The 23262-nt window shown below is 41.4% G+C and overlaps 2 protein-coding genes across 22 annotated transcripts in view; both read right to left on the minus strand.

Annotated features, from left to right (window-relative positions):
- Positions 1-942: 942 nt before the first annotated feature.
- Positions 943-8284, minus strand: DYNLT5 (dynein light chain Tctex-type family member 5). Its single transcript, XM_053392164.1, has 5 exons — positions 8029-8284; positions 5755-5872; positions 2925-3016; positions 1741-1865; positions 943-1171 (listed from the first exon to the last, which is right to left on the minus strand). Exons 1-5 carry the CDS (start codon positions 8267-8269, stop codon positions 968-970), a joined length of 780 nt encoding a protein of 259 aa, XP_053248139.1. The 5' UTR covers positions 8270-8284; the 3' UTR covers positions 943-967.
- Positions 8285-10645: 2361 nt separating this feature from the next.
- The window catches only part of SGIP1 (SH3GL interacting endocytic adaptor 1), a 137167-nt gene continuing 124550 nt past the window's right edge, over positions 10646-23262 (minus strand). For all 21 annotated transcript variants that reach the window (XM_053392132.1, XM_053392131.1, XM_053392133.1 and 18 more), the window contains 5 exons: positions 22447-22579; positions 21696-21898; positions 20828-20892; positions 19788-19952; positions 10646-18324 (listed from right to left, as the gene is read on the minus strand). In XM_053392132.1, coding sequence (XP_053248107.1) covers positions 18302-18324; positions 19788-19952; positions 20828-20892; positions 21696-21898; positions 22447-22579 — 589 coding nt within the window. In that variant the 3' untranslated portion in view covers positions 10646-18301. The remainder of the gene's footprint in view (positions 18325-19787; positions 19953-20827; positions 20893-21695; positions 21899-22446; positions 22580-23262) is intronic.

Below are 23262 nucleotides of genomic sequence, written 5' to 3' on the forward strand. Positions count from 1 at the left end.
AGCTGTTTCAAGCGGTACAACAGCTGCAATCAGTGGTCAACTGAGCTGTCGTGTTCCCTCACAATGCCACGGTTGAAATAACAGCATGTCATGATGTAGCATTCATTCCACAAGTGTTGTTTGGAAGACAAGATGGCAGACTCCATTGGCCCACTGTGATCTGAAGTAAATGTGCTAGTCAGCTTTACCGACAACAATCAGATATGTGACATCATGCTAGCCAGACAGCACATAGCCCCTTGTCATATTGTAACCCAAATACCAGAGGTGAGCCAAGCACTGACTCTCCAGGCTCTTCCTTAAAACTTTAGCTAAAAAATTCTCCACACTTTGCCTTCAGACTATTCAGTTTCAGCTACTGGACAAAGCTCACTTTTAAGAAGCTGGGTGCTCCTTTGCACAGTGGAGCCCATACCAAGCCTTTTAAAAGGGGTGAAAGGGAACATTAAGAAAGTAACCGCCACCATCACCCATTGTGTATGGTTAACAGAGACATAATACACACCGTCCTGCAAATGCAAAAATGAGCGTTCACACGTAAAGCAAAAGGGCCACACTTCAAGGAAATCACCTTGATAAGAACAGACAAGTGTAAACTTGTTCTGTATTTTGATACTTTTTCAAGAACATAAACACAATGAATTAGGCCTCATGCATATCACTAATACGATACAGAATCCAACCCTGGGAATGTTTACATGATCAAACACTGCACTTCCACACCAGAAATGAGAATTGCACAAGTGGTATTAACACCTGTTATCTTCAGAGTATTCATGCCCACAGAGAAGAACTAATCTACTGGTTTGGCCAGTCTACATATGCAGAGCAATGTTATGAAGGTTTACCCAGACCAATGACCCACTGTATTCAATGGAGCTTGTTCCCTGTAAGCGTACATAGGATTGCAGCCTAAAAATAGTATCTGTCTATTGGGTCACATAGACTTCATATTGAACTTTTATTGCTACTCAGAGTAAACTGCAAAAACATTTGCGAGAGCAAACAGAGATCTATTTTTGAAGGCGTATGAGCAAAAAGTATCACTTGTAGTATCCCAGAGGCACCTGCTTCCAATCTGCATGCTCTGCTTGTCTAGTTGTCCAATATGTATAATCACAATAATTTTATACCTTGGTATCATCAGGTCTTTTATTCGAGCCTTAATTACCTAAGAGAGAGAGGGGGGAGCAATTAAATACATGGTCTCATAAGCAAACTAATACAAACTACCTAGGATACAATACAGCTCTGTTCAAATGTTTAACTGATTTACGCTAGTGGCAGGAATCTAAATACACCAGTGATGCATTGCACTTCAAATAAGACAATTTCACATCTGCATGGGACTTAAAGGCTTAACTGGATGGATTTTGTCCTGTAAAATTAGCTAGTAGTTAACACAGCCTGTTCCTGTAAATGCTTTACCAGAAGCAAGTCCTGCATGGAACTTAATCCCAAGTAAGTGTAAATACGATTGCAGCCCTAGCATTTCTGGTAGCTGTGAGTGGGGGCATGGGGATTCTCCTCATCATCAGGGGCACTGATTGCTGGGTGACCTGTTTTCAAGTATTAAGCCTCCCTCCCCAATACAGAACACTACTACAAAGTAGTTTTTGGCAGTCTCCTTGATATAACCAAAACCTTGAGCAGAGGGTTTCCCCCCCTGCACTGCAGAGATTTCTATAGGATATACCTCGGATATACTTTCCAACTTTGCTTTACTAATAAATTGTGTACCTCAGAGATGGTCTTTGTCATTTGTCTGCACAACTCGGCTTCATATTTTTCCTCTTGAAGATAACTTGTTACTACATCCTTCAAGATATTATTCACAGTGCCCACTGGAAAGCACTTTGCAGGACCTAGAGCAGAGAGAGAGCTCACACCATTATTTTTGAAGGCTGTGATATTAATGGGGGGGGAACTGTGCACACATTTACCCAGTGAAACAATGACTTAGTTCAGTGGTGGCCAAACTCGGCCCTCCAGCTGTTTTCGGACTACAACTCCCATCATCCCTAGCTAACAGGACCAGTGGTCAGGGATGATGGGAACTTAGTCCAAGGGCCCCCACACTACAGTCTGTGCACCCCTGGGGGCCTGTGAGCTTCTGTCAGGAGGCGTGTCTGTGAAGAACACTTACAATTTACCAAACTATAAAATAACAAGATTATAACCTTTTAAAAAAACAAATAACACTCCTCCCCCCCTTAATTTAAATAAGTATTGCTACAAAAGTATAATGTATTTCCTAAGGTACTCAAGCACAATGTTTTTTGGAAATACTTGGTCAAATAAATCCATTCTAGTTTTCCATTTTATTCTCCACCAAATATGGAATTATATCCTAACATGGAATATCTCTCATTGGAAAGAATTTCTTTTGCCATTTTATGCCAAAAATAGATCATGCGCTGTGTCACGCAGAATGCCCAGGTGACTCCTCAAGAGGCTTATGAGCAGAAGCTTGCCTCAGGCAGCTTTCTAAATTAGTTTATATATTTACACTGCATCTATGGCTCCCCCCCTTTGAAGCAAAAAGAAAAGCTCCTGTCTTTCCAATTTATTTGATCATTATACCACAATAGTCATACTTGAATGTTTGGTGATAAACTGCCTGTACGCTGCAGAAATTACCAACAGTAGGATATGCTTTGTCTGCCCTAAGGCTATTACTGTTGTATACAAAAGACTTAAGATTTAAATGGTTTATTTGTTACATACAGCTATTCTTGTTTGTTCCTCAGTTGCAATGTATTCATTGTAGGATGACTGCAATAATGTAAACAGCGGCATAAAATATAACAAATAAATACAGTAAAGATGATAATAATAATTACTATTACTTTTATTATTTGTATAGTGCTACAGAGAGTGGGACTAGATTATTAGCAAGAAAGTGAGTAAGATAAGATACTTACCCAACTGGTACGTGTTTTCCATCTGAACCCCAGGGCGAAGAATATCATCATGGTGGCCAGCTTCATCCATGTAAGACACAGTACTTATGGAGCTGAAACCGAACCCAGTAATAATTGTATTAAATGTGATTTCTTGAAAGCTACATTGATTTTTTAAAACCCCTACCTAATTTTATTTATTTATCTTTTACATATTTATAACAATGTCATGCTCCTGAAGACACTGAGTTATGATTCTGTATATATGACTGGGTCACATCTCACGGAAAACCTTCTTAAACAAAGAAACATTTTCAGTATGTGAAGCAATGCTCTAAAATAAAGCATGAGGCCCTTCTCAAACAGTGATTTGTAATATGTTAAATCCCTTTGAACTTGTCATATACAACATTTTAGGTGTTGGAAAGAATTAGGGAGAGACAACATTAATTACAGTCTGAGAATTTTAAGCACTTCTGAGATAAGAACAAAGTCAGGCAACACCAATGACACTGGAAGAGGGTTTAAAGCAGGACTGGCTAATCTGTAGCTCACCAGATATTGCTGGACTACAGCTGCCACCATCCCTGACCACTGGCCTTGGTGAATGGGGCTGATGGAAGTTGGAGCTGGTGTGGTGTAGTGCTTAGAGTGTTAGACTAGGAAACCTGGGAAACCTGGTTTCAAATCTCCACCCAGCTGCTAGGTGACCTAGGGCCAGTCACTGTCTCTTAGCCCAACCTACCTCACAGGGTTCTTGTGAGAATAAAATGGGGATGGGAAAAACAATAAACGCCACCTTAAGCTCCTTGGGAGGAAAGGTGGAATAAAAATCAGATAAATAAACATCTGGAAGGGCACGCATGATTTAAACCATCTTCCACAATGACACTGGACATTTTCAGTGTTATTAAGTCTGCAATACCATGCCCAGTTCCTGGAGGGGGTAGGCAAGGAGGTCCAATTGAACCTAGTGTGACTTGCTCCTAAGTAAACCCATAGAGGATGGAAGCTGGGCTACAAGACTACAGACGTCTCTCGGTCTCTAAGCCAGGCATGGCCAAACCTGGCCCTCCAGTTCTTTTGGGACTACAATTCCCATCATCCCTGACCACTGGTCCTGTTAGTTAGGAATGATGGGACCTGTAGTCCCAAAACATCTGGAGAGCCAAGTTTGGCCATGCCTGCTCTAAGCCCAGTGTAGGGAACCCTTGGCCCTTAGAGAGAACAGGTGTAGGTAAACCCAAGCAGGAGTTTTGCAGTGGCTCCTCAGCTCCCATTTACCAGTGCTGCTGCTGTAACCCTGTCCTTGACCCACTATTCTAGAACTGGCAGCAGCACACGGTGTCTACTTCTTGAGACTCTGTACTTCCTGATTCTGGTCTAGTCGGGAATCCTTGTCAGAGTGCCTCCTAAGTGCTTAGAAACCATCAGAGGAATGATGCTCCGTCTACGTGCCCCTTCAACTATCTTAGATTCCAAGTCACCGGTGAGGAACCGTTGGCCTTCCAGATGTTGCTGAACTGCAACTCCCATCAGCCCCAGCAAACAAGGCCAATGGGCAGGGATGATGGAGTTGTAGTTCAGCAACCTCTAGAAGGCCAAAGACTCCCAACATCTGCTCTAAGCTCTACCATTCCTTCCATTTTCCCTCTTTTTTAAAAAATAATTTCTATCAAAGATATATTTGTTTACAAAAATACATGCATTTTCTTTTTTAATACAGTAGTACCTTGAGTTACAAACACCTTGAGTTACAAACACTTTGGGTTACAGACTCTGCTAACCCGGAAGTAGTACCTCGGGTTAAGAACTTTACCTCAGGATGAGAACAGAAATCGGTCAGGTTAAGAACAGTTTCAGGTTAAGAACGGACCTCTGGAACGAATTAAGTTCGTAACCAGAGGTACCACTGTACAGTAGTACCTCGAGTTACAAACGCCTCAGGTTACAAACGCCCCAGGTTACAAACTCCGCTAACCTGGAAGAGTTACCTTAAGCTGAGAACTTTGCCCCAGGATGAGAACGGAAATTGTGTGCTCGTGGCGCAGTAGCAGCAAGAGGCCCCATTAGTGAAAGCATGCCTCTAGTTAAGAACAGTTTCAGGTTAAGAACAGACCTCCAGAACAAATTAAGTTTGTAACTAGAGATACCACTGTAAATGTGTTTTCTACAGATCAGTTTCATTTGTTGTGAGACATTAATGTTGCATGCAGTATTAGGTTAGGAAGAAAAGAGGGGGAGAGTAGGGAGGGTCCGTGCGATGGGATGGGGTGGGGTGGTAATGCTTCTATTCTTCTGCTTAGTGTATGCATGGGGTTTTGTGCCAGCATCACTTGTGTGGGTTCTCTTTCTATTCGCTTGTTATATTTCCTTGGTGATAAGAGAGGTTGGGAGGTGGCCTAGGGTGTGGTTGGTTGGCTGTAGTGAGATTTCCATTTTCCCTTTCAACTCTCCCTGTGCCGAAGCATATGATGACACAGCACAGTATTTGTACATGGCCAGTTAGGGCAGAACTACATGCTGTGAAGAAAATGTGAGTTCTGATTTTTAGCCCTTTCATCAGGCCATTTGATTGCTACTCTTACATCTGGAGCATGGGTGCCCCTCATTGCCCTTGCGTAACACAGCTCTTTGTTTACCTAAAGCAGGCACTAGGTTCAAAGCAGCTGAAAGCCAGGTGGGTTTCCCACCCATTACAAGCCACCCCCATGTAGAAAAAGAATAACTGAGCATGACATTTGCAAAAGCCTGAAGAATATTTTTTATACTGTCCAGATGGAATGGTCTTCCAAAGAAACTGAAGAACTGGTGGGAAGAAAAGTCAGAAAATGATAAATATGCTACTCACTCTTTGTTTCTTCCAAAAAATTCTTTCGCCCTGACTTCATGGCTTCCTAAAGAGGATATGCTGCCTCTTTTCTTTAACAAGCGGGCCGCTTTTTCCTTCATTGTGTCCGACATGTTTTCTAGATACAGGAAATGTATTTTTTAAACATAATTGTGACCTAAAAGTATATAGGCATCTGGTATCAGAGCAATGCCTCTTACACAAGGTATTGTAATGAGAGTCTTTGGAAATGGACAGAGTCTGTGAAGTGGAAGCATGAGTGGTTATACCTAGGTATTGGGAGAGCTCCCCAAAGTATTGGCTCAATGGTTTCAATAATCATTCCATTATTGGGGGGAGTGGGGGTCAACAAACTAAATATAATTAGCAAAAAGTGTGGCAATTTTACTCCACTCGGTGCCCTATTCTGGGACTTGTTGATTAATCTTCTGAGGCTTTAGGAAATGGCTGAAAAGCAACAAAGAGAGGGCTACTCCCTTGGGAATTGCATCTTCAGCTTGATCCAGGTTTGCTTCCCATCAGGAAAGGCAAAGGAAGTTTTGAGGAACCACTGCTTCAAGGTGTTGCAGGTTCCTCAAGAAGGTGGTACCCAAGCAAAGCCTTCAGGGACTGTTGCTTCTTGGCAAGTAGTCAAGGCCTACAGAGCACTTCCACAGCAGCAGAAGCCACTCCAAGTATTCCCGAGGATGCTGGAAGTGCTGCAAAGCTTTGGAAATGGGTGAGAAGTGCTGTGGAGCATTTTTTTAATGCCACAAAAGAGGCCACAGCTGCCCGATTCAGAAGGATTGTTTGTGGAACATACGTAAGTCCTGACAGATCAGGCAAAAGGCCTCTCTAGTCCAGCATCCTGTTCTCACAGTGGCCAACCAGATGCCTTTGGGAAGCCCAAAGCAGCACATGAGCACAACTCCCGACTTGAGACTCCCACCAACTGGTATTCAGTGGCATTCTGCTGATGGCAAGGGAGGTAGAACATAACCACACAAACTTCCATCTCTCTGTGTACTGAGTCTCTCCTTATAGGGCTTAGTATCTTTTCAGCATTGTCCTCCATACTCCAAAAAATGACTTACTGTAAATAAATGCAATGTCAAAAAAAATATATGTGACAAGGCAATGCCTTACTCAGAAATAAAAAGCAACCAAAAGTCTCAACAAATTTATTATGGCATTATTCATAAACTAGATTCCATCTCAGAAGATGCATGCACTCTACTCTCACAACCTTATTCTATAAAAATGGTAAGTAATGCCATAATTTTTGCTGCTTTTGCTGTAACGGACTAATGTATAACCCTTCTGAAAGAAGAACAAAGTTTACTCATGAATAGTGGCATGCCACTTGGAAGAACTGGACCATTCATTTGGCTTGTCTCCTCCTCCTCCAATTCTTCTCATAAAGTGGCATTATGCATGCACACACATAGGAAACAATACAAGTCCTTTCCTTACTGCTGTTGTAAGCTAAGGATCGCCTGAGGCCTCCTGAAGCGGACTGGCACCTTGAACAACAAATAACCATTACAAATTGCCCATCCCGCTTTGCAACGGGGTGGGCAGAGGAGAAAGAAGTGCAGCCACCTCAGCTGCTCTTGTGCAACTCATGAGCCACCTCTGGGGCACACTTTGTGTGTATTTATTACAAGTCCACAAACTTCCTTCCACCTGCACATTTAGTCTCTCCTTAGGAAGACGCAGTATCTCTTCAGTATTGTTCCTCAGACTTCCAAGAAATGACTTCTTGTGGGGCAATGAGAAAAGGCGGGAGATGTATTCAAATGCAAATGATTAGAACGGGGAGGCTCCAGAATAAAATTAGCCGTCGTCTGTACACAGCTACAGCATGAAGATTAACATCTCTCATTCTTTTAAATACCAGAGCTAACGGACCCTGTGCCTTCAACTACGAGTAGGACAGGCCAATAAACAAGCCAATATACACGAAGAGTTCCCCCACTGCTGCAAAATCCCTGGGGTGGTGGGGAGTTTCAACAGCCTAATTTCTGGATTGTAGCCGCCCAAGTTCTCCTCGGAGTACGTGCACCAATGGACTTAAGTTTGTCACGTCCATTAATTTAAGCGGGCCGACTCTGAATGTAACCGCGCAATGGGTAGAACCCCCTGCCTAAGGCGCAGCTGCTAGTGGCGCAAGAGCCCTGCCGGAACGGGGGCGCGTGCTGGTGGGAGGCCACTCCGCTTCCCGCCTTTCTACCTCCCCAGGCGACACCCCCGTTTTCGGGGGTCTCAACAAGCCTCCCGCCGGCGCGTTCTTACCTTTCCTCTTCCTTCTTTTGCTGCTGCAGGACGGAGCCGCAGCTGTTGCTGGTTTCCAGGGTGACCAATCACCCCGCGGAGGCTGTTGCAGCCGCGGAAAGCGGTCACGGCGCTGCTGCCTCCACCCTCGTGGGCGGGAAGAGGCGGAGGAGGGCCGCTCTCCGCTTCTCGCCTTGCGCGCGCGTCCCAAGGTGGCTTTGCCGAGCGGGAAGAGGCGCTTGGAGCGCAGCTCTTGCAGCATCAGGAGCAGCGCGCTCCCCCCTTTCCTTGGCTGTTTCTCCGTCTCCCCCCGGAGCCTGGCTTTTTAACTGCGCGCCAATGGAGCAGCTCCGGTCAGTCGTTGGGCTCGGGGGTCTTGTGAGGCACGTCTTGACACGGGTAGCAACGTCGGCAGCTGCCCTCGTCATTAAAAAGGAGTATTGGAAAGTCACCTCGCCAAAGGAACCGTGTGGGGAAAGCGCTATGGTCGCCAGGAGCTGCTGTCTGTGCGTCTTGGTAGCCCGGAGATTTAGCAAAATCCCTGCCTTGCTTTCTGCTTTTACATGCTACTACTGGCCGGTCCCTTTCAGGCCAAGTCCCGATTATCCACTTTGGTGCAGGAATAGAGCGCCCAACTTAAAAGTCGTAGCCTCGTATTAGTTTTACAGTATAAGCGCTTATGCCACGTGGCAGCCCCTGTACAGTGTAAGGTGTAGAAAGCCGGTGATGAATATGCCAGATTTTCTACGCAATAAAAATGTTCTCCCCGCACCTTTAAGTGTTCTTGTGTCTAAAATGATGAGCTAACAAAAGAATAATTTAGTGCAAACCTGTGGGCCTCCAGATTATGAGAGTGAATGGTACTCTCCCCAAAATATGGAGAGCACAAGGTTGGGAAAGGCTGGTGCAGACTTCCGGGCTATAATACTGTAACCCTAAATTCCTGTTTTTCAGTTTCCTCCAATATCCATCTCCTCATTTCAGATCTGCTTTAAATAACAGACTGTGGGAAGAGAGTCTGGGTAGTTAGTTGTTCAATGTACAGCAAAAAAATCCTATACACTCATACTTAGGAGTAATTTCCATGGAATACAATAATTGTTTCTTAGTAGACATGTATAGAATGGCACTGTAAATATTGTAAATGACTTCTAGGAGAAAATAATTCAGCACAAACATAAAACATTTTTAGATTTGTCATTTATTTTCAAGGGGGAAAATCACATTTCAAGTACAACTTATTTAAATTTGTTCTTATGTATAGAATTTAATAAACTTTGTTCTGAAACGGGGACCCTATTTCTTGTATAATATCATGTATGATAAATAATTGCATATTCAGGATTTTGTGAAATGGATGATTAGGGGGAAATCATGACGGAAAGACATTTATAAAAATCATTATTTACAAAAAAAATAGACATTTGTATTCTAATCTATAAGGAAAGAAACACTGAAAATATGTGGTTTTATGATTATCTTCAACAAGTCAATACGACACATTCATATTACCAGTGGTCAGATATAAAGCTTTGCTGCAGTGTTTCTGATGCAACAAACCTATATAGTTTACAATTTTTCTCTGAGACCATCAGGTTAGCAGCAAAGCTTTCATAACAGACTAAGCAGTAAACAGGGCCAACTAGACTAAAAGGATAGTATATTTCATTGCACACGTAGGCTGAGAAGTCCAGACTTTTAAACAAAAATGTTTAAAAATATACATGTGTATTTTAAGTCCACAAATATCTATAAACAGTTTATACACAAGGTTTTTTTTATTATAAAATGATATAGTTTGATATCTGATAAAACACCAGGGAATCTAATTCAGGTTTCAAAATTCCTTTAGGGTTGAAATCACAGCTAAGAATTAAGACCCAAGGCCTGCAAATGCTTATACACATGCTTAATTGCATGCAAGTCAATAGTGCCTTTGAAAACGTGTACAACAGTTTGGCAGGATTGGAGTTCAGCATTTGAGTTTGATTGAGCCAGTTAAATGAAAAAAGTGTGTGCCTACAATTCCTTCATTTTGAAAATCCATCTCCCCTTCTAAGACACTAGCATAAGTGGTATTAAGTGTCTAGTTGAGAAATGATGTGGTAGTTTTATAATCCCAATTTACCGGAGGTAACAGCTAAAACAGCTGTATTCCATATTCATACTAATTTGAAATACAATTTATTAATGTTAAACATTGTTAAGGTCACTAAAAGACAGATTCTAGACTTTCACGTACTGCTTGGCCTATAGTGAAATTCCTGCTCATGGGTAAACCCTTTGAACATCATCATCACACTAATCCTTGAAATCAAAAGTAAGAGTTCAGTAGCAGCAACAGTAATCCTTTCTTAAAGGTCAAAAGAGGTCAATTGCTTTGTGATGTTGTAAATTTCTAACCACGTCTAATGGAGCAAAACGTTGAAGAGCATAAGATGTCCATTATCACTAGAAACGCCTCTTATATAAACTTTCAAGAAAGAAATTCCAGCTCTGGTGTAGACCCAAGATTGGGATTTTCCCATGGGAAAAAGTATTCATTATCATATTGCATTTGAAGTGATTTGGTTATCATGGTAAGCTTCCAAATTAAAAATTTAACAAGAAAAGCTTGTTAAAAATGCCTTTAAAAAAAAAAAAACCCCAACTAAATACATCTACACTGCAGTGATACTGAACTGACTCGGCACCTAAGTAGATGTCAAACATGAATGAGATAACATTACTTGTTTAGTTAAAAAACAATGTACAACTTTTTCCAGAGTGCTCTATATATGCAGAGGTATCCTGTAACTTCTAATAAAGTTGTACACAGAGAGGAGTCTTTCCTATTTAGCTATGGTAAAGGTAAAAAATTGAAGAACAAGAATTAGAGGACAGAGGAGCTGTCACTACAATTACTCTAAATCTTTAAGTAAAAGAATTATTTCAATTGTGTCAGGCTCTTTAAAAATATTGATCCCTTTCAACATGATTCAGCCATTTCAAAATTACTCCTATAAAAGATAAAAGTAGTGATTGTTCATGTTAACTCTTGCAACCAGAAGAAGTTCAGAAAGCAAAATCAGTATACTTGCACTAGGGTCAGTCAAGAGTGGCTCTCTTTGTTTGCAGCTTGTTGACGATTAACAATAGGGTTGATTGATCCATAGCAAAAGAACCCTGTTAGGTACATGCAAAAGTTAGTGTGTTTATATCAGCTTTTCTTTAGGATTTTTGCTGTTACCAGCAGAATGCTTGGGAGTCCCACTTAGGAAGGGTCTTCCTAGACTTCAAGAGTAGCTTACTTAGGGCCACATAAGAGCAGCTTCCCAAAGGTAAGTTTAGAAGTCCATGTCATGATTTAGACTGCGGTCATTGTGTGAGTGGAGTTCTGCTCACACAACAGGACTTCTCTCTTCTCTCCCTGCATGCCTCCCAAATCTGCTTTGGAGTCCCCAACACTCGAGCAGATTTTGAGGGCGTAGAGGCAGCTGGGTGGTGGTGGTGGTGGTGGTGACTGTGGTGGTGGGAAGTTCTGTTGTGCAAGTAGAAGTCTTACACATGTGGAATGGCAGCACTGAATACAACCCATTGTTGCAATGGCTTTCATATGTTCAAACAAACATCTAAGCACAATGGTTCTTTCCCATTTTAACAGTTTCAGGCCTGATTTTTCTTTATCACATACAGTAGAAGGTAAAAAGAGGATGAGTATCAGAGATGCTCTATACAGTCAGCAAAAACAAGACCTGGAGCTGACTGTGGCTCAGATCATCAGTTTCTTATAGCAAAATTCAAGCTTAAACTGAAGAAAATAGGAAAAACCACTGGGCTGGTAAGATACAATCTAAATCAAATCCCTTATGAATACACAGTGGAAGTGAGGTTTAAGGATTTAGATTTGGTGGACAGAGTGCCTATGGATGGAGGCTCGTAACATTATACAGGAGGCAGCAACAAAAACCATCCCAATGAAAAGGAAATGCAAGAAAGCAAAGTGGCTGTCCAACGAGGCCTTACAAATAGCGGGGGGAAAGGCTAGCAAAATGCGAGGAAAATAGTGAAAGATACAGGAAATGGAATGCAGATTTCCAAAAAAATAGCAAGGAGAGACAAGAAGGCCTTCTTAAACGAGCAATGCAAAGAAATAGAGGAAAACAATACAATGGGAAGAACCAGAGATCTGTTCAAGAAAATTGGAGACATGAACATTTCGTACAAAGATTACCATAATAAAGAACAAAAGTAGTAAGGACCTAACAGAAGCAGAAGACATCAAGAAGAGGTGGCAAGAATACACAGAGGAATTATACCAGAAAGATATGGATGTCTCGTACACCCCAGGTAGTGTGGTTGCTGACCTCGAGCCAGACATCCTGGAGAGTAAAGTCAAATGGGCCTTAGAAAGCACTGCTACTAACAAGGCCAGTGGAAGTGATGATATTCAAGCTGATCATGGCCATTGGGCCCATCACCTCCTGGCAAATAGAAGGGGAAGAAATGGAGGCAGTGAGAGATTTTACTTTCTTGGGCTCCATGATCACTGCAGATGATGACAGCAGTCATGAAATTAAAAGACGCCTGCTTCTTGGGAGAAAAGCAATGACAAACCTAGACAGCATCCTAAAAAGCAGAGACATCACCTTGCCAACAAAGGTCCGTATAGTTAAAGCTATGGTTTTCCCAGTAGTGATGTATGGAAGTGAGAGCTGGACCATAAAGAAGGCTGATTGCCAAAGAATTGATGCTTTTGAATTAGGGTGCTGGAGGAGACTCTTGAGAGTCCCATGGACTGCAAGAAGATCAAACCTCTCCATTCTTAAGGAAATCAGTCCTGAGTGCTCACTGGAAGGACAGATCGTGAAGCTGAGGCTCCAGTACTTTGGCCCCTCACGAGAAGAGAAGACTCCCTGGAAAAGACCCTGATGTTGGGAAAGATGGAGGGCACAAGGAGAAGGGGACGACAGAGGACGAGATGGTTGGACAGTGTTCTCGAAGCTAGCAGCATGAGTTTGACCAAACTGCGGGAGGCAGTGGAAGACAGGAGTGCCTGGCGTGCTCTGGTCCATGGGGTCACGAAGAGTCGGACACGACTAAACAACAACAATCAGAGATGCAACTTGGATGCCCAACTGTTGGATATGTTGGTGCACCTGAGTGTTACTCAAAATGTTTATTCTACAGTGGCCTGCTAAATATTTTTTTAGGCTGCAATCCGATGCCTACTTACCTAGCAGCATGCCGCACTGAACATAATATGACTTACTTCTGAGCAGACATGTCCAGTACTGCATTCTAAGGATGGTAATTTTAAGTGTAAAAAGAGAGAAAAGACAACTAGGTTGTATTTTTGTTACGATTTTATATATTTCTTCTGAGATATCATTTCTATAACTAGTAGCTGACCACTTCGATGGAACTAAGTGTATTCTGCCAATTAAGTCAATTAGAACTTTGCCTGTTACATAGTTTTAACTATGTATGCAACTTTGGACCAATTATTGGGAAAGTGGCTTATGAATGATATGAATAAATAAATATCTGAGCAGGTAAGATTTCAACTTCCAAGCACTTGGTAGCATCATTCGCCTTTAAAATGTGTATACCTTAGCTAATGATGCTTGATTTGGCTTACCTGTAAAACAGTATTCAGCTCAGTTAAATAATCAGAACCAAACAACAGATCTGCTGCGCCTAGGGTCTTAAAAACACACCTAAAATATTATGATTGTCCTAAGTACAATTCTAAGAACCAGTTCACTTAAGTCCCTGACAAGAGCAAGGCTCAGGGTCACATGTGCCCCATACTACTGGTATGTCATACATATGTATGGCTCTACAAATGTACACTCCATGCAGCATGTAGTATTCTACGTATGGGGGCGGGAAGCACAGATAGGATCAATCCTCACTCTCAAGTCTTCATGTCAATCAGGATCAAGTAACTAAGTAAAAAACAGCACTGACTTTTTCTTTAAACCTAGACTGCAGAAACGTAAAACACACATCCCTTTCCATCAGATGTTTTCATGCCAAAGGCAAACTGGGGGTCAAGGAACAATTTTTAAAAGGTGTGACACATGCTTTAATACGTAGTATGAGCACTGGAGAAAGTTTACAGCCACTAAGATCATCCTAAACAACCGAAATGTGGAATGGCAAGAATGCCCTGCAATTTGGTAATAGCATAAACTATGAGTTAACTATAGGTGTTAACTGTGTGGCATATATAAATTAACAGGAATGTTTTCCACTTTGCTTAAAAAGAAAGCGACATTTTCAAATATAGTATGGAAGCCACGAAGAATAATGAATTAGGCTGTAATTTTATATTCCCCTACCTGCAAGTAAGCCTCACCGAGGGCCTAAGTAGATGTGTATTGGATTGCACTGTTAATAGTGCCTATTCATGCATTAGGCTATGAAAGTAAAGCCTTGTTTGAATTCTGTATTTTTTTTTAAAAAATTACATTCAAATAAATTGATTCAAAACAAATCTAGAAAGAGGTGGCCCATTGAAGTTTAGTTGGCTTACTGAATATTGCACATTGTATCAAATTAAAACAAAAACCACCACACACCTCATGTGCTTCATTAATCCTGTTGAAGTACTAGATACTAGGTTAATGTTTTATAAACTTGGACTTGGTAGAAATGTAATCTCAACTTTGTATAGAAATAATGCTTTACTTTCTAATATAGTTTTAGAAAACCTCTACAGCCTGAACCTATGCATATTTACAGCAAGGTCAGTTCCACATATTTCAATGGGACTTGCTCCTGAGTAAGTGTGCATAAGATTTCAGCCCTACTTATACCTTTAAAACCTATTGTTTCCCTTCCAGAGATTTTGCATGCAATATAGAAAGCTGTTTCCATTTGAATAGCTTGCTTGGAAGGCATGCTGTGTTTTGATTCTGCTTGTTTTATTTTATGAAACAGTAGGCCTTTCTGAATATGCCTTGCATGAGAAAGTGTAAACCATCAGCAGTTACTACAGATACAGGAATCCTCTTCACTCTCCCTGCTGATGACTTGTACTTATCACAACTGGCTCAGATAGTCCCCAATTCTTTCTTCACCCAAGAAAAGCTAAGATGAAGGAGTTAGATTTTAGTTCTTTTCTGAACTGGGTAACCTCCATAATAATACTCAATTCCTTGTGTATCATAGCTATGCTTACTACTTATAGATGACCCTGTAGGTGAAGCTGTTTCAGAGGTACACTAGAACTTTCTTTGCACAAGTGTGTGCTTGGGGCTGATAAGACAAACGATGTGTGCAACACAGCTGTCATGCATAGGCTGCATTTTTAATAATTGAAAATGTACTTCTTAGAACCAGTATTCAGTAAAAAGCTTTTGATAAAGCCTGTGGTTACTGTGGGTGCTGCACAGAAATGCAAATAAAGCTTGCACATGAGCTTCTTTTACTACAAAAACTTGGCGAATAACTTTTTTTTTTAAATGACAGGACATGTTTTCATTCCCTTTTTCAATATCATTGGTGGATCAGGACTTTTGAGTTGTTACAGGGAGGAATATGGATGGCACTCCATGGTTGCCAGCAGTTGATATTGCACACCATGTGGCAGAAAGTGCTGGAAAAAATAACCGTATTAAGAGCTAGGGCATGATGGCCATTAGTTGGACCTTTTTGCGGGAAGATGTGAATACTGCTACATTAAGTGCTAAATAAGGCAAATTGGAGAAACTTTTTTTAAAAAGGTATTTTCTTCTATTTATAAATTATTTGTTTTTGAACGTTTGCAGAATTTTTTCTAAGATTGGGATAAGCTATATTTATGTTGGATACATATCAAATTCAATTGTATTGAACATATTTCTCTCCATTTACCTGTCTGCTCAGAGATTTAAAATCCCTAGTTTTAGATTTTTTTTGAAGGTGAATTTCTTTCCAGCACTGAAAATGAATTTGCACACTAATATTTTTCAAATGCAGATCATGTGCTATTTGCATGAAAAAAGCTTTTTAATTCAAATCAGAATTTGTGAACTTTTTGTGGACAGTAATGACATTAGCTATAGGTTTTTTTTAAAGCTCACAATTATGTGACTGCCTGGTAACTTGTACATGTTGGAAGAAAATAAAATTAGTGTAAGCAAAGTTCTCCATCCATTAGAGCAAGGCAAAAACTTGCTTTCTCTCACTCCAGCTTTTGTAATAAGCATCATGATGATGTCACCAGAAGGCCACATTTACTTTCACATAGAAAGATCAGACACATGTCTAACATGGCAACTTTTAGGAACACAAAGTACAATATAAGACTGTTTTCCACCTCAAGCCACACAGAGTTCTAGCAATTCACAAAATCAACATCAGTGCTACAGAGAAACCAGTGGGGCCAAAGAAAAGTAGTTATATTTTTTATATTGTGTGTCGTATTTTCCTCAAAATTAGCTCCTCAGGTTTCTCATCCAAGATTCATATTAAAAGAAATTCTCTGTTATTTTCTCCCTTCTGATGATATATGAAATTTCAGCTTCTGCCACTTTAGGATATATATTTCCCATGCTTGTTTCCAAAGGGATATATAATTTATGACTGGATTTCCTACCAGGACAGCCTCTGATTTTGTTTGCTTGCTTTAATGCAGACACAGCTGTTCCTCAAGCACAGCCATTTTCGCATGCAAATGAGACAGTTGGATGCCAACCTACTTAGACCTCAATGTAAAAAAATACTAGTTGTGTGTACAAAAAAAGCAGCATGGATACTATCCACTAGTCTCATGACCCTCTGCACAACTCCAGTGAGCCCTCTCATTAGCTCCTGCTGTACAGGCTGCAAGCTTAGCTGCCAAATGAACAAATGCAGCAGAACTAAAACACTATAAATATCAAGCAAGCATTTCAGCAACATAAGAGAACTGGACAGTTTTGTTCTTTAAAAAGTGCTGCACTCTCCTTTGCAATGGATGTTAAGAAATACCTCAAAACTGATTAGAAGCTTAAAACCCAAAACGTCTGTTTGAAGAAAGCAGAATATGCTGGCAGTTAAATATCTGCAGGGCAACTGAGAATCCAGTACAATTAATGATTGTGCCACCAATTCTGCCACACAAACTTAGTGCAGCTACGGTTTCTCACTATGAAGCCACAACACAAACCTATACAGATTAAAACACACATGAATACATTACTTTCGAGCTCTTTCTCCCTTCACTTGTACCTTAGACTCTTGACTAGGAAATGTAAATTTTCTTAGCAAGGAATCTGCATGCATATGGTATTGTAAAAATAAACAGGCATGCCTACCAAACTGGAAGAAAAACTGTTGCTGAAATAAAACACAGTCTCTTTTATACCCACATAAAGACGTATTTGTCAAAAGTTATCACATTTGTGTTTTAAACTGCTTATTTGAGCCCAACCCACCAGAAGCTTCTCCTGTGCAAGACTTAGTGAAAATAACTGGAACTGCTTCGCTGCCTGGCTGTGCTTTCATTCAATTCAATAGGGCTTGCATAGTGAGGAGGTTTCTAGTGGACGGCCCCCTACCGCCACATCTGATCATGTCAGACAAAGGGGAAGGAACTGAAAGCTTTTCCAACACATGCTTCATCACAATGGAAGTGTATCCAATAACTTATATCCAGACCTTAAAAAAATATCAACTTGTTTTTACAATGAAAAAGTGGGTGGGTGGGTGGAGATACATTTTTGTCATTGGGGGAAGTATGCTATAACCACCACCACATTTACTGAAAATGTTCTGGAGTTAAATCAATCAAATACTTAGAAGATAGACCTGTTCATTCATATAACTATTTATATGACATACTAAGGGCTAAAGGAAAAATGGAGTGAATTTGCAGGTCTTTAGTTAAACTTTCTTTTTTGAGGCACCCCCTTTCTCACAGCAATTAGCATGGTATTCAGATTGTATATATTGACAAAATGTTATCTACCTCTGAAAGCATTGCGCCATTCAACAGTACTACTATTAAATTTATATACCACAGTTTAAATTACACCCATTTCATGAATGGTAAAATGCTAAAACTCAAGTGTCTAACTGCCAAAATACAGCCTTACTGGAATGAGTACAATTTACAAATACAATAATTACAATTTAAAACATTAACAATATTACATCTAGAAGTAAATACTGTAGGACTGGTCAACATGGCATTTTCTGAGGGAAAATGTTGAAAGTTGCTGACACTTCCAACAGAAATGTCCCAAGTACAGGATTTAGTTTTTCCTCAAACAGCGTATAAAACCCGTTCACCCACAGCAGTCCTCAGCTATATGGATTTTCCACATACTTGCATAAACTTCTGTTAGTTATCTGCCAGGTATTTTCCTGAAAGGAAAGTGATAAAAGTTAAAATAAAAGTTTCATAACATTAATAAAGCTTGTATTTATTTTTATAAACATGGCAATTTACAATAAGCCACTGTTCATGGCTTACCAGGTCTGAGCAGCATGCTTTTCCACACCAACCAATCACTCCCACCTTGCTTCTCCCCTGGAGTGCCTGGGACCAACAAGTCATGAAGACTTGGCTTGTTGCAGCCAAGCCCAGTGGATTGTTTCTCTCTAACAAATGAAAGCATGACTTGCTGATAATGATTTATTAGGGCAAAACAAGCCACAACACCAAGTTCAGACCTATTGATAAGCCAAGTCTTCACCACTTACTGTTCAGTCCTAATAAGCCATTAACCATGGCTTGTCGTTACATGCAAACTGGCCTATCAATTAAATTACTTAAGTGAAGGTGCGGCCTAGGTGGTTGATGACATTATCATGAAATGTGGACTTTCAGGTCTGTCCCTCTACTGCAGTTGAAACAAATCTAGATTCTTGACTTCACCTAATAATACAAATTGTTCAAATCTTTCACTTGGCAATAGTCTTTAAGTTACTGTTTACAGGAAGGTTCTTCTAATAACAACCTGAGAAACATACTGAATGATTGCTAAATCAAGCTTGCATGTTCTTTTCCTTGTGAAAGATTGTGAATTACTTCTTTAGGTCCAGGTGCCTCAGACCGGTTGAGATCTCTCAGTGGGGCACAAGAAGGAGAAGAGATCAAACAACTTTTCATATCTTATTCATATTGGAGCTATTGGACAAGGCACAGGAAATCCAAACATGTGTGTTGCATCCTCATAGGACACTAGTGGCCAGGGTGGCGGGGAGGAGCTGCCCTCCCAGCATCAGAGTCACTGCAGCTGACCTGGGCAGGTCTACAAACATGCCCTGGCAAAGCCAATCCGGCACTCACAGTAGTGCATTCTGTGCCATCCCAACCTCACCACTGCTCTGCTCTGCTCTGCCCCACCCCTCTCTAAGTAAACTGCAGTTATGCTGCTGTTGGGAGGGCAGCTTCATGACTCCACCCCATCACACCATCTGCGCCATAACTTCTTATCAAGACCTGTGGCTCTTGAGGCAGGAGGTCCCAAAGGAATTCTCCATGGTGGTAAAAAGGAAGAAGTGGTGCCATATGTATGTATGCACCCATGTGCGCTCACAGCTCAATAGAGTTTGAGCAACACATCCGGCAACAGCTTGGTTTTATAGGATGAAACTGAAAAGATGCGACCAGCATCCCATCCCCAAATCCTTATTACAATGGGAAGCATGCATCTTTTAACAGATGGCATGATGGGATGTAGGCACCCAGACTAAACAACCCTGGACACTGACCTTTCCAGACCTAACCACCCAGCTCCTCATTTTGCTGATACACCCCTACCCCCACTTAGAAGAAGAAAATTTAAGGCGCCTCTATAGAAACAAACAAACAAAAAAATTACCTGCTGCAAACCTCTTTTTAATAAGTGAAAAACGATACCCGGCTCCAACAAGTTCAATATCGCAACTGGACAGAGTGGTCCCTTCGCTGGTGAATTGCACAACCAGGGGGGAAGGTTTGCTTGGTCCCTCGGATAACTGGAATCGTGCCAGCAAAGAGCCCACACCTTTAAGGTAGAAAATACAGCAAGTATGTTACAAAAATGTAACACAGTGAGAAAACCTATGCACATGTAGGAGACTCACTGGCAGCGGGATAAGCTTTCATTTTGCTAATTGTTAAAGCCAGATCACACCACTTCCCCTTCTTCCTCCTGAGCAACTGGTGTTTTTAAGCAGCAATCCTATGCACACTTACCTGGGAGTAAGTAAACACCATTGAACATAGTGGGACTCCTAGGAGCCAACTCCTAGGGGCCAAGGTCCCTTTACCCTCCCCCCCAATAAAATATTTGAGGGGGCTGACCCCCCCCCCAGTTGATGAACACTGGCATTCAAATGCTGTGTGTGCACAGCATCTTGTGACTGATTATGCAGGGTAGGACTTACCTGCCCACCTCAGATTTTATTCAAGTTGCCCCCCCCCCCGGAACTTATTTCTGAGATAACATGCATACTCACACTGCACATACCAGTCTCATCAGTTTATTTGTATGCTTATTATTCGTAATAATTTTGTAACCAAACCAGTTCACAGAAATAATGAAACAGTACATATAAAAAAAATAAAAAAATAAATTCATAAACGTAATGCATAAATAGCAATGACATTTCAGTAATTAACTCACCCCAATAACATGTTAAAATAAGTGCACAGCCCAGGGACTCTTGGCTTTATTGTACTGTATTCAGTTTCATGTAAAAACTATCCATGGCTGCACTGTTCAATGAGTCTCCTCACTCCACACAGTGAGAGAGGAGTGAGAAGACAGCTATACATGATGACGCAGTAAGTGGGGCACATGTTAGTATGAGTAGAGGGAGAAAACGTAAGGCCGAAGAGGCTGATTTTTCAGAGGAGCATGTAAGCTTGCCTTATTACCTCCATTCTCTGATTTTTGTGAAATATCAGGAATCCTCCACAATATCTTTTGCTGTTCAGCATTCCTAAAAACAAAAGAAAGCTTGTTGATATGAGTTGTGGAGTGACAGGACACGTAGCAAGCAAATTAAGTGCTGCAGGAAGCAGACAATCTGAAATTAGCATCATCCAGCATAGAACGTCAGTACAGAACAGTGTAGTTCAGGAACCATCCCAGTTTATTGTTACAGTGCTGAGCAGGAAGTTCCCATAACTATTTGCCTTATGTAAAGCTAGCATCCCCACTACCTTGGGGCAGCCAACTTGGTGCCCATTATACACTGTTGTTCTACAGTTTCCCATCAGCCCCAGCCACCATGGCCAAACAAAGGTCAGGGATGATGCAGCCCAACATCATCTGAAGGGCACCTGTGTTTGTTTGATTTTTGGCCAGAGGTTTCCCTGAGAAAACCTGCTCTTTAAAGCTGAATCGGAGCAAACTTCCGTTTGGGTTTTCTGCAGGTTGATGTTTGCTCCAATTGAGCTTTACAGAATGGGTTTTTTCAGGGAAAGCTCTGGAACAAAAAAACAAAAAAGGGGGTGCTTGGACACAGAGCTTTAAATCTCAGACCATGCCTGGAAAGAGCAGAGGAAAGGTAAGTGTGGATAAGCTATAGCATTAAGTTTCTCTCTTTCTCATTTGCATACAAATGTTCTAAATGCTACAGAGTTATTCAGACAGAACTGTGCAAAAGTTTTAATCACATAATGACAAGGGCTGATCAAAAACAGTTTCAGGTTGTCCATATGGAACCACCTTCAGCCATTAAGAACAGTGCATCTCTGGAGTGAGCACTGGGAAGGATCAAAGACCAGTTTAGGTTCATACCATATAGCAGGTGGAAGCACAGCTTGAAGTTTTGTCACTCCTCCGTCTATGGGAACAAGGAACTGCACATTGTTTAAAGCTACTGGTGTAGTCATTGCCTCTAGATTATATTTGTAGTCAATGCGTAGATCGGTGCTTGTAGGCTCACACCGCCAGTTCACTGCAAGGTTCAATGGAGTAGACTGAATACCCTGGGCTGATACCTTATAAGAAAGAGAAAGGGAAGATTTCATAGGCAAAGTGTAGTAGTAGTAGAAGAAGAAGAAGAAGAAGAAGAGGAGGAGGAGGAATTTGGATTTGATATCCTACCTTTCACTCCCTTTAAGGAGTCTCAAAGCGGCTAACATTCTCCTTTCCCTTCCTCCCCCACAACAAACACTCTGTGAGGTGAGTGGGGCTGAGAGACTTGAAAGAAGTGTGACCGGCCCAAGGTCACCCAGCAGCTGCATGTGGAGGAGCGGAGACGCAAACCCGGTTCCCCAGATTAGGAGACTACCGCTCTTAACCACTACACCACACTAGCTCTCTAGTTATAAACTTTCAGATTAAAAGGGGTTCTTTTGGCCTGGAATATACTTTGCATTGTTTTTACTTTTCCTTTAGTACAATTCAGCATGTCCATTCATAAAAAGTTTTTTTTTGGGGGGGGGAGATACTGAAACCAGCAATGACTAACAAAAAGGAACTATATTTATCCAGCCCTTATGCACATTGAACATTTCACCAGATTATATGCTGTAAAAGGTATTACCTGATATTTAAGCATATCCACATTATAATACGTTGCTTGTGGTTTCTGTTCAGATACTTTCTTTAAATGCGTCATCAAATTTGGCATGTTTACCCAGAATTCCTTTGCATTGGCATCAGCTTGTGTACTGTCACTGCATCCATTTAGGGAAAAAAGAGAGAAAATGTTAATTTTCTAAATGGAAAACTTTTGCCAACAAGTAATAACACGAACGGGTGGCGCTGTGGGTAAATCCTCAGTGCCTAGGACTTGCCGATCGCATGGTTGGCGGTTCGAATCCCCGCGGCGGGGTGAGCTCCCGTCTTTCAGTCCCAGCTCCTGCCCACCTAGCAGTTTGAAAGCACCCTTAAGTGCAAGTAGATAAATAGGTACCGCTTTATAGCGGGAAGGTAAACGGCGTTTCCGTGTGCTGCGCTGGTGCTGGCTCACCAGAGCAGCTTCGTCACGCTGGCCACGTGACCCGGAAGTGTCTCCAGACAGCACTGGCCCCCGGCCTCTTAAGTGAGATGGGCGCACAACCCTAGAGTCAGACACGACTGGCCCGTACGGGCAGGGGTACCTTTAGCTTTAATAACACGAAGAGCAGGGTTGGGGAACCTGGGGCTCAGCTAGGTATTGGATTACAACTCCCAAGCCCCAACCCAACCAACCATAATGTCCAGTGATCAGGGATGAAATACCACACGTCCTTCAGATGTGTGTTATATTTGTAGCATGTTCATTGTGTTAAGAAATGATGTCAAATTGTAATGGTCTTGCTGGGGAAAATTTGAATGCAAAGAATGAAAGACAGAGACTGATTCAGAGTCTTCAGCA

Source organism: Podarcis raffonei, chromosome 6 (assembly GCF_027172205.1).
Source record: "Podarcis raffonei isolate rPodRaf1 chromosome 6, rPodRaf1.pri, whole genome shotgun sequence".
Classification (NCBI taxonomy): domain Eukaryota; kingdom Metazoa; phylum Chordata; class Lepidosauria; order Squamata; family Lacertidae; genus Podarcis; species Podarcis raffonei.